This window comes from Channa argus, chromosome 13, assembly GCF_033026475.1.
Source record: "Channa argus isolate prfri chromosome 13, Channa argus male v1.0, whole genome shotgun sequence".
Lineage (NCBI taxonomy): Eukaryota > Metazoa > Chordata > Actinopteri > Anabantiformes > Channidae > Channa > Channa argus.
This window is the reverse complement of record NC_090209.1, coordinates 18,638,406-18,650,198: the sequence shown is the minus strand read 5'-3', so window position 1 is coordinate 18,650,198 and position 11,793 is coordinate 18,638,406. Positions and strand designations below refer to the sequence as shown.

The 11,793-nt window shown below is 39.3% G+C and overlaps 1 protein-coding gene across 2 annotated transcripts; it reads left to right on the top strand.

Moving 5' to 3' along the window:
• Window positions 1-514: 514 nt before the first annotated feature.
• impdh2 (IMP (inosine 5'-monophosphate) dehydrogenase 2) lies at window positions 515-11,793 on the top strand. 2 transcript variants are annotated; one of them, XM_067526613.1, is made up of 15 exons: window positions 515-1,008; window positions 2,771-2,819; window positions 3,001-3,102; window positions 3,180-3,254; window positions 3,625-3,831; window positions 4,358-4,445; window positions 4,601-4,800; window positions 5,174-5,264; window positions 5,552-5,647; window positions 6,382-6,453; window positions 8,193-8,336; window positions 8,479-8,623; window positions 9,364-9,507; window positions 11,129-11,212; window positions 11,388-11,793. In XM_067526613.1, the coding sequence occupies exons 1-15, from the start codon at window positions 911-913 to the stop codon at window positions 11,407-11,409; spliced, it is 1,617 nt and encodes a 538-aa protein (XP_067382714.1). In that variant the 5' UTR covers window positions 515-910; the 3' UTR covers window positions 11,410-11,793. The 2 variants fall into 2 exon arrangements, with proteins under 2 accessions (XP_067382714.1, XP_067382715.1); XM_067526614.1 differs by lacking the exon at window positions 6,382-6,453 and having other exon boundaries at window positions 516-1,008.

Below are 11,793 nucleotides of genomic sequence, written 5' to 3'. Positions count from 1 at the left end.
GGACGTTTCTCTGTTTGATAAAAACAGTAACTATAAACAGAAGTAACGCATTTTTCTCAGAATCCACAAAGACTCTAATTCTCTGAATTTAAAAAAAAATGCTGCCATCTTTGGAGTATCTTAAAACATGTAAAAATCCAATTTTAATCATTGAGATAGTTATAAGAAATCCTTTGGGAATAGCACTAAATATTTTAAACAATCTCTCTTTTGTGTGTGTGTGTTTGTGTGTGTGATTACTGCCGGTTAGTTATTGGAGAAAGCCATGTTGTGACTGGTGTAACGTTCTAACGCTAACACAGCGCTAATGTTACCATGTGACAGAGTTCTGAATGCTCCAATCAGTTCGCACTAACTCCGGTATTAATTTGGGCGTATTCAACGGGTTTCCCGTTAAACGTTTCCTATTATTTTGAGGATAATATACCCGCAGCTGTGTTGAAGCTAATCAGAGATCCCTGGCAGTAATATTGTAAATGCGAGGGCGGGCCGAACACCGACCGGATGTAGTGTCAGTGTCGGAAACGTTGTCAAGCGGTGAACGCACGTGTTGCAGGAGAGCCGCCGAAAGAGCATGAAGACCCATCTCTGACGGGGAGAAAGGCCTAAAAAGAGACTGATAAACGTCTGCTCCGCAGCTTCTGCTCGGTTTGCAACTGGTAATAGAAGCTCGGGTGCTTCAGGGGACGGGAATCCCCTCGGTTGCTCAGTGGCCAGCGGAGCATGGTGGCGGCGAACTGAGGGAGAAAGGAGAGTTTCACGGTCGGAGCAGACGAAGAAAGTTGTCGGTCTCCGCTCCTGGAGGCTGTGTGTGTCTTGTTCACGCACGTCGCCTTTATAACGTGTTGAGTTAATTTATTTGCTAGCTCAGAAAACAGAGGGAGCTGGTTAGGTTCGTTATTTGGACGTCATGGCGGACTACCTGATCAGCGGACAGACCGGCTACGTTCCCGACGACGGGCTGACGGGACAGCAACTGTTCAACGGAGGAGACGGACTAACATACAAGTAAATGCACCCGATCGTTCCCGCTGCTCTGGGAACCATCTCCTGGTTGTGTTAAGAGCGTTAAGCTAGCTATAGCTATGTATTTATTTAAACGTAACGTTAGCTTTCTGGGGTAACGTTTTGATGTTTCCCTTTTAACCAAGAACTTGATTTGAGCAAATTGAACAACGATCAGTATTAAATGAATAATTTGAGACCTAACTCGAAAGCAAGGTGGCTCCCGGGACTGGATCAATTTCACCCCGTGAAGCTGCTTTATGTCCCGGGGGAACCTCTTAAAAACACTTGATCCTGCGTGTACCACACTGTAAATCCCTTTATCGGGATATTCTTTAATACTCTACCATTTTCCCTGGAGATTATAGAGTTTTCAAAGCCTGAGACAAGTCAACTCCAGCAAAGCTCGTGTCCCTTTTTAACGAGACACTGAAACAAGTCCTGTGTTAAAATGTTTATTCTATGTAATTAATAGCAAAAAGTAATACACCTATAACAAGATGCAGAGGAAAAAGCTTTGTTTGCTCCCACATGTTTGGATGGTTAAGTAAGAACATTTCATCCACTGTGTAGTTTAATGTGTGACGCACAAAGATTGAACAACTTGTGCCCAAATGTTTACATCACTGACTCCATCAGTCTTGGCAGCAGAACAGACACATTTTACTTTTCCCATCAACTAAACCATTTTTGTATTTTGAATTCCACGAGGCCAGTCAAAAGATATTACCAATAACTGAAGTGTCTGTCATAGAAAGTGAAAACAATGGTGTAATCTCAATCATAGCCTCTTGGGGAAATGAAAGGGGGCAACACATGCCTTCTGTACATACACTGGTCCCAAATTTAGGTCCTGGTTTGCACTGTCCTGTGGCGTTGTGCTGGACTGTGTGCACACCGGCTATATTTAGAGCATCTGCTTGGTAGTTGTCTTAACAAAGAGCACAAATGGTAATGCAGTGTACTGACCTGACCTGTTGTTAGCATATTGCTTAGACTGACTCGCATTTCTCACTGTACTTAAATTCCAACATAAAAGTGACTACATTTTGCATTTTTGAATCTAGATTTTATTAATAAATGGTAAAATGCAACATTTGCTGGCTGCAACTTCTCAAATGTGAGGATTGTCATATTCTTTGGCTTCATGGTTTAAAATTAAGTTTAATTGGCTTAAAAAGCTGCTGAACAAGCAGGTTGTACATTGCACTTTGACCCCTTTATATACTTTTCTTTTTGTGATCTTCAGCAGTCACTCTAAACAGGTATCATGGCAACCTGTTCACCTTAAGCACTGTAGCTTTTACAGTTACTTAATGATTTATTGGTTCTGTTAACTGGCTGTTTCAGTGGTGCTTTATAATTGAGGATATGAAAAGTTAATTTACTTGAGAGTTTGTTAAAGTATACAGCAGTAGTAGTAATGGTTGAATGGCAGTCACTCATGTCATATGCTGGAACAGGTTTTCTCCGGTGTCACTTACACATGGGCTTCACCCATGCCCCTTGTTACCTTGTATATTAAAAATAAACAACAGAAACATTTCCTATATACACTAGTGCTGTGACATGAGTACTTTTTTTTTATGGTTACTAGAAATTCATTCATGTCTTGCTCAGATATTTTGTTTTCCAGGGACTCTTGATTCTGCACTAAGGGGTCTCTTATTGATTGGCAGAGGAAAGCTCAAACGTGTTAAATGCAAGATTGCCTGCAAACTCTGCCCTAAACCTATTTTTTTCTCAATTTCTTTCTGTTTTTCAGCGACTTTCTAATTCTGCCAGGCTACATCGACTTCACTGCAGATCAAGTGGTGAGGACAAATACTTACTGTCAACAGTCCATATGTTTAGTCCAAACAATCTGACATACAGATTATATCCCTACATATTAGTAACTGTGGCCCTAGTGACATCACAATGCCAGGACACTGACACATCTAAATATTTATTCGGGTGCTTTTCTTACTTTGATGCGTTTCATTAATATTCCAGGACCTGACATCAGCACTCACAAAACAAATCACCATGAAAACTCCCTTTGTCTCCTCCCCCATGGACACAGTCACAGAGGCCAACATGGCCATTGCTATGGCAGTAAGTATGACACACACTTCACTTGCTTTCTTAGGCTGTGTGCCCTGCTTCTCACTGACACACTAATTTATCGTCAGCTAACAGGTGGCATTGGCTTTATCCATCACAACTGCACACCAGAGTTCCAGGCCAATGAAGTTCGCAAAGTCAAGGTATGGATTTGTTTTCTGCTCTTTCATTCTTTTAGTTCATTTATGTCCTTCTTTTGTTGTTGTCTTTTTCCTTGTCTCAGGGTATTTTGTCTTCTGTATTATACTTCCATCTCTCTTATTTATTTGTCAAGATGACTCTTGTTTGTTCAGCCTCAATTCTTTTTAGTGTGTATATTCAATTTGATCTTATTATTCTTACCTGTGCTTGCTTTGTCCTTTTACTTGCCATCTGTGTAGAATAGTTTTTCTCTGCACCCTTTTGTCCCTTGCTGCAGAGTTTAGAGTAATTACTCTTTGTCCTGCTCCTCCTTGCCTCTTGTTTGGTCCATCCCTCATTATCCTCACCTTTTTCCTTCCCTTACTCATCTAGCGTTATGAGCAGGGCTTCATTACAGACCCCGTGGTGATGAGCCCGAAAGAGCGCGTACGGGACGTCTTCCAGGCCAAGGCTCGCCACGGTTTCTGTGGCATCCCCATCACAGACAATGGAAAAATGGGCGGAAAGCTTGTGGGTATAATCTCTTCCAGAGACATCGACTTCCTGAAGCAGGAGGACCACGACCTTCCACTCAGTGAGGTGAGTGCAGGTTGAAAATAATGAAGATGGGGCACATTATTTTCACTAACAGCCAGAATTTACTACTAGTGCCATGATGAATAAGGACAAAATTCATGAGATTTCATGAACCAGTAATTGTAATTGTACACTGCTTAGTGCTGAACTTGTTTGTATAGCAGTAAAATTGTAAAACTGTGCTGGAAAACTGCCTGCAAATACAGCTGAATACATGGGTTCGGTTTAGCATTTAGTTTTAATTTTACACAGTATAGAGGGACCGTGTTAAACATATTGGAGATTATGTGAGGTTTTGATTATATTAGGAAAATGCAAGGTCTAGATAGACATTAGTACAAAGCTTAAATTATTGTACAAAAACATTTATTTTCACAGGTATCAGTTAAAACATTTCTCAAAGAACTAAACACCCTAGAAATACTAGTTGTCAGATTCCCGTAATACTTCAGAGAGTCAGGTTTAGAACTTAAGTTTAATTTTAATTTAATAATTAATAATTAAATTGAAATGTAATTTTTTTTATCAGGTAATGACGAAGCGAGAAGACCTCGTGGTTGCTCCTGCGGGAGTGACACTGAAAGAAGCCAATGAAATCCTCCAGAGGAGTAAGAAAGGTGAAAAGGACATTAAACGTATCAGCATAAATACTGTGATTTACATGATATTATACACCCTGAGGATATTTTCTGCAAGTACTGTAGCATAAGCTGACTAATTTAGATCAAGGTTTAAATGTCTGTACATGTTTAACCTCTTTGGTTCCTTGTAGGAAAACTGCCAATAGTGAATGAAGAGGGATCTCTGGTGGCCATTATCGCCCGTACAGACCTGAAAAAGAACAGAGACTTTCCACTGGCCTCTAAAGATTCCCGTAAACAGCTGCTGTGTGGTGCTGCCATCGGCACCCACAATGACGACAAATACCGACTGGACCTGCTGGTGCAGAGCGGGGTGGATGCTGTTGTACTGGTGAGGACTCCAGCACAGTTTAGTTGTGGACTTGAGTGGTGTCAGCTTTATTACTAGGCAATCACTACTGAACCTGCCTTAAGTGAGCTCTGAACTGAGTTGCAGAACAGATTAAACAATAGAGTCAGTGAAGCAGAGTCGGAGAGACTGTTAAACTTGCTCCCCCTGAGGGTACTAATGAGATGTTCTTCTTAATCAACATCCATGTGGGGTGATAGCGTTGATTTCTCAACAGTAGGAGCAGATTTAATAGTGTGCAAATTCCTTTGATTTTATCTGGATTCATTACCTTGGCTGTCAGCTGTTTACTGAATACATGAAAGTAATGATGTTTTGTAGATAGTGATGTCACATGTTCCTTCTTCACCTCCAGGACTCCTCTCAGGGCAACTCGATCTTCCAGATCAATATGATCAAATATATCAAAGAAAAGTACCCCAACCTACAGGTCATTGGAGGCAATGGTAACTATACTTAGCTTTACTTGCATGTCTACATGCCCCAACAACCAGAAAATAAATTCCCATTAATTTCAGCTAATCGCATCAAGCAATAAAGATACTGTTTGTACTCGATGAAGAATGGATGCTGTACATGTCCATGAAAAAGCTCACATCATCTCTGTAACGTTGAGCTTCTTTTATACCTCAGTGGCTAATGAAATGTTACCGTGCTGTAGTGGTTACTGATCACATTGCTTTCCATTTTACCATAGTCCTTCTCCAGCCCTAACTGTTTCTGTCTTCTGCAGTGGTGACTGCAGCGCAGGCTAAGAACCTGATTGATGCAGGGGTGGATGCACTTAGAGTTGGAATGGGCAGCGGCTCCATCTGCATCACACAAGAAGGTGAGTGATTGAGAAGCAAACACAAAACACCAGCAATCTCACTACTAGCTCCCACCTACAAAACACTAAGCTGCGTGTATAAGATTCTTGAAAGTGCAGGAAAAAGGCTTTATTGGCATTACTGCTCTTGTTGCATGAATCAGACCCCTTCAGTGTGTTGTATACTGTGTATTGTCTTAGTGCAAGGTAACAGACTTTGCAGGACACCTCAGGAGGTATATATGGTAACAAACACTTCAGAATGTTTTATTAGCATTGTCTTTGATGCTTGTTTGATCTTCCTGATCCCTAAAGTCTGCAGCCACATCTGCCTAATTAGCTTTGCAAATCATGCTGCTTGTGAAAGAACACGCCAAGTCTGCTGCTGCTGTTCAGTGTCAGACATTGGGCTAAATTACTTACATGATTTTAACTGTCTGGAAAGAGAAGCTGTTGTCTGACCCTGATTTTAAACATATCATTTGTTTTTGAATCTTGTCATTAGGATAAATTGTACTGTGATTTGCTTGGCATAGATCAGCATAGATATTGTTTGTGCTTCCTTTTGTCTCCATGTTTCCAAAGATTCCTCTTAGATTATTGGCTGCTTTTGTTCAATTTATTTTACTTCTTTTTTTTGTCATCTTCTTACCTGCTTCCTCCTGTTCTCTCTGCTTTTTCTTTTTTAACCTTTTGAAACCTATCCTACCTCCCACCCTGGTGTTTGTTTGGTGTGCGTCTGCATCCTTGTCCAGCTCCCCCCAGTGTACCACCAGCAATAAAGCTCCACAGCCCCAAAACCCCAACCACTGTTACAGGATACTCCAGTAAGTTTCCCCAGCCCCTGCTTGGCCTGGGCTCCCGTTGGCTCCACTGTCAGTGTGGTCCCCCACTGCCCACTTCCCAGCCTGTTGCTTTGCTTGTTTCACAGCTTTGCATCTGTAGAAGTAGTGGTATCAGATTTATGGTTTGTTTTGAGATCTTGGGGTTGTGGGGTTTTGGGCTTTTGCTTGTTCCCCTGTCCTTACTAATTAGTAATTCAGAGTGAATGTTGCTCTTCTTCCACCCACTTTCCTGACCTATTGGACTTTGGTCTGGATGATTTAATCAGGTTGAGACACTATCTACCTATGGATACAGTTGGTCAGATGGTGGCTGGTTTAGCCCATGTAGGCTGTTTCTGTGACAGGATGCCCCCCTACAGTTGCATCAATATTAGAGCTTAACTCTCATGCATTTTCAACATCCTTTCCTAATAACAAGCAAATCTGTAGATGGCAGCCACAAGATGTCTCTGTTCAGCAGGTAATGTTCAGCTTGTTGGGACCTTTTTATCGGCTTTTTCACCTGGCAGCTTCGATTTGAGATCAGAATTAATCCTCAACAACCATGTCCAGCCATTTGTGTCTAATTGTAGTGTCTGTGACTCACTTATTAATTAAATGTGCTTCCACTTATTGCTGTTGCACTTGAGTGTGACACACTTGATTTGTAGCATGGTTATGTGAGAAGGCATAATCACAACATCATGGCTGTAGAGCAGGAGAAAGATGTTTTTTTGTATTCAGGTAGATCTGAGGCTGTTTGTCTGTTTTTACTGATTCTGCTTAGTTTGTTCCTTGAAATGAGATATGAACCAAACTGTGAAAAGCATTTCTAGCTTTTATTTTGACTAATTTGAGCTGCATGTCTATAATCACGTGTTATAATTACAGCAACTTTTTCCCAAAAGAAGAGAAAATAATTTGTTTACATTATTTGATTTTTAGAAGCTCAAATTATGTTACATTGACAAAAGAAAAGTCTGAGATTCCAACATAACAGCATTTCCGCTCTTGGGTGGTGGAAATAATTCTTTAGGATGATTAGGTTTATTAGTTAGGTAAGTACCTGACTACGCCTGAAATCACAGGAAGCAAAAGCAGGCTCGTAGCCAAAAAGTTGTGGGGTTTTTTTTTTTGTTTGTTTGTTTTGGGCACTTTGTAAATTTAAACATTGCTGTAACTTACTTGATTATGTGAAGACTACTGGTTGAAATCCTAAAAGATGTCACTGAAGACATTTGACCAACAGTGTACAGGTGAATAAAAGCAGCATTTATTGTGTGAGATGGGTTTGTTGCATTGCTGCAGTGTGGTATTTGTCTGCTGATGTGACAACTTTAACTTCCTCATTCTCACATTTCTTTAACAAACATGAAGTGGATATGTTTTTGGCCCGTCTGTTCATTTGCTGTGTTTAAAAAAAAAAAAAAAAAAAAAAAAAGTAAACGCATAGATCACTTCCTGGGGGTTTCCACCATGCATGCCAGTTGAATTCTCATTGTTTTTTTTTTTGTTTTTTTATTTAGGTTAATTTATCAAATTGTCAGTTGAGGATTACTGAGGCTGGGATCTGTATTTGTCACATTAAAATATAAATATAAAAAGCTTCGTGTGGTAATCTACAATCAGCACTTTATTGTTAGGTAATACAGAACTAAAACCTGTAGCACATAGTGAAGATCACTTAATATCTTATTTTTTTTAATATTTATTTTTCTTTTTCCTCTTTTGTTCCCGATCAGTACTGGCATGTGGCAGACCCCAGGCTACAGCTGTCTATAAGGTATCAGAGTATGCCCGACGTTTTGGTGTGCCAGTGATCGCTGATGGCGGTATCCAGACTGTTGGGCACATTGCCAAAGCCTTGGCCCTAGGAGCCTCCACAGGTATGAATAGATGGGTGTTTTAGAGTAAATGTAAACAATGGATGATTAAAAACACTTTTTTTTTTTTCAGGCTTTAATATAAAACATGTACTTTACTCAATCTTGGCCTTGTAGTAATTATCATAGCTTAAATTCTGTCTAGTGATGATGGGCTCTCTGCTGGCTGCCACTAGTGAAGCTCCTGGTGAATATTTTTTCTCTGATGGCATCAGGCTAAAGAAATATCGAGGCATGGGATCCCTCGATGCAATGGACAAAAACCTTGGCTCCCAGACCAGATATTTCAGGTACAGAAACTAAGTTCAGAGTCCAATGCCAGCACCGTAGGAGTGAAAACACTTATTTACAGGTTTAAATCAGTCTCATTTTGACCTCAAAAGAAAAAAGGGCATTAGTGTACAATCATTTTTGTATTCTAAAATGACATTACATGCTTTGTATGCACTAGCTTTACCATTCTGAAACACAAATGTTAAATGTCTTCATGAGCAGATTATTTTTTACACCAAATGTGGTCATGTGTTAACTACATGACTGAAATTGAAACTATAAAACTGAAATGAATCTTTAGAATAAAACTTAATGGAAACTAGTGATTAATGGCCCCATTTGTTAAACTAAGCTAAATGAAGATTCAATGCAAAATTATTGCTAAAATAAAGACAAAATGAAAAAAACCCTTGTATGCATTTAAAGACGATTCTTTACCAGTTTTCCTAATATGACAACACTTCTTCCTCATTTGAGTGGTTTTCACAACAGACATTACTAGTTTGTGGTGGGAAAGAATGATGAGCCTGCTAAAATCCATAAAGTGGGAGATATTGTACACAATATAACATTGTTTGAAAGTAAATATTTAAACACAAAAGGGAGATCACAAAAAAAACTGCTCTAGATTTTCTCATCATGGATCAAAGTTGTACACATGTTGTAGAAGTTAATCAGCTTTTAATGTCAGTAAAAAACATGACACCTTTTAAGTGTTAAACTCACTATTCACTTATTTCCTCTGCTCCCCTCACAGTGAGAGTGACAAGATTAAAGTTGCTCAGGGCGTCTCAGGAGCTGTGCAGGACAAAGGCTCCATCCACAAGTTTGTTCCCTACCTGCTGGCTGGCATTCAGCATTCCTGTCAGGACATTGGAGCCAAGAGCCTCACACAGCTCAGGTAAACATACAATTATCTCTGCTTGAGTAACACTGCCTACTGAGCACTGAGGTAACAAGAAAAAAAACACTGTGGAAATGAGGGTACACAAAATGGTAACTGTAAGGGGATTGTTTTTCAAGAAAAGCTGATGGCAAATGTATTGTGGCATTTACTTAACTATTCAGGAACGTTTAGTAAATGTTGAACAATTACTCTTAATTCTAAAGGCACGTGTTGTAAGTCAGTGGCCTGATTGATGTGCACCATTTGTTTTTACATAAACAGCCTCATAATCTGTAATGTACACTGATCAGCCTGACCGGGGCCACCACTTGATATCAGAGGTTTTTAGCACAAACTGTAAAATATTCCAACTATTAGTGCTCCAATAATCTACAAAACTTCTTTCCAGTTGCGAAGCAAAAAAGCAGGTTGACAGCAACAGACCTACACTACTAGAAGGTTTCCTTCCACCAGGGCTTGACATTAAGCTTTTTGAACTACTTGCCCTTCAGGGAACTATTTGAGTTGTTTTACTAACCCGGTAGCTAAACTCACTTGTCCAAAAGACTAAATGTAGACCTATTAATAGATAAAATAATCTAGATCCAAGTTGATTTTATCAATGTACAAAACATTACCTCTTGGAAAAACAGCCTTTGAAAGCTAGAGGTTATATAGTATTAAAAATAATCTTTCTAAAAACAGACTTATTTGCAAATGTTTTTTTTTTTATTGTTACATACGTCAGCAAATGGCAGATGGCCCCTTACTTAATGCACCAATAGGTGCGTTTTGGATGGTTAATTTAAGTAAAATAGCCTACTTCATAGTGAAGTTTCACCAGTTATATTTTCAGCCATCCGTTAAAATGTCAAAATCACAGAGCTTATAGATGTTTATTTTCCTTTTATTTAAGTTGATACAGATTGTGTTTTGGAGTGCTCACATCGAGGCAAAATTGTGAGACTATTTGAATGTACTAGTTAGCTTATTGGTGATATTAAAATTCATTTCATGTCTTTTTTAACCATGGCACAGCTTAACTGCTGTGGTAATTTAATATAAAATGACTTAAAAGAAGCTGCCTGAACATTTTTCTTAACTGCCGCATTTTCTGACTACACGGCTTGAGGAACAACTTAAAAGCAGCTGGTCTTTGAGATGTTGTCTGAATCTAATTCTCCAACTAGAAGCTGGACTTTTTTTACATTTTATTTTATCTGCCTTAAGTTGGGTAAGGTGATATGTGATTGAGCAGAATTGGTGATATAGACACAAGGGCAGCAAGAAAAAGTAAAGTTAAGACAAAGATGTGACTGAACACAGTGGCTGTGATGCTTCTGACTTATTAGTAGTCTGCAGTGTTTGCACATCATCTGGGCTTGCTTGGACTTTGAAAACGTGGTACCTAGAACATACCAGACAGCAGATATTATCTAACTTATCTAAAAATTATCTTAAAAAAAAAAAAAAAAAAAAAAAAGTTGTGTAGCACGGTGAAAAATCAACAGTGTCAGCATGTTGATAGGAGCACCTGAAAGTACAGTCTCAGATTTTTAGTCTTACTTGCCTGGTGTTTGAATTGAATTTCCTTTTTCTGGTGCTGTTAATAAAAGTGCTTCATTCCTCTCTGTAGAGCCATGATGTACTCCGGAGATCTGAAATTTGAAAAGAGAACTGTGTCAGCTCAAATGGAGGGGGGAGTTCACAGCCTTCACAGGTACACCCCCACCCCCCCCACAATTGAAATAAAATATTTTATGTCTTGTCAAAACCACACAAACATTCAGTTGAAATTCCTCTTGGTGTCTCCATTCTGGCCAAGCTCCATCTGTCTTAACAGGAAACCTCTGAGCATCACAGAGTCTTGTAATCTTGTCATCTTTCCTCCACAGTTACGAGAAGCGTCTGTTTTAAGAAGCTAGCTTTCCTGCCTGCACTTGGAGAAACCTTCCAACGGACACATTATGCAAATGCACACTACTTTTAAGGCCTTGTGGTATTCAGATTCTACACATGCTCAACCAACTCTTACAAGTTAACATTTAAAGATACGTTCTCACATACTTTGCTCTTCCAAGGATCCATCAGTCTTCCTGCCAGTATGATCTAGGCTTCACTTGTTTAATATAGCTGTGGGTATGTTTGTGTGTGAAGGAGGTGAACTGAGCATTTATCAATCAATGCATGTATGATTGAGTTCTTCAATGCCTTTTTATTTTGCGTTAAAATAAAATGTTTGAGTATACTGATGTCCATTTCAATGAAAAAAACTCCAATTATAAAGCAATTTTTCCACAA

What these genes read in the sequence shown, in the direction of transcription:
- impdh2 (XM_067526613.1), top strand. Translation starts at nt 911, where the DNA reads ATGGCGGACTACCTGATCAGCGGACAGACCGGCTACGTTCCCGACGAC. An exon ending in ACAGGTCATTGGAGGCAATG is followed by an intron (nt 5,265 to 5,551) that starts GTAACTATACTT and finishes TGTCTTCTGCAG; the next exon opens with TGGTGACTGCAGCGCAGGCT. An exon ending in CATCTGCATCACACAAGAAG is followed by an intron (nt 5,648 to 6,381) that starts GTGAGTGATTGA and finishes ATCCTTGTCCAG; the next exon opens with CTCCCCCCAGTGTACCACCA.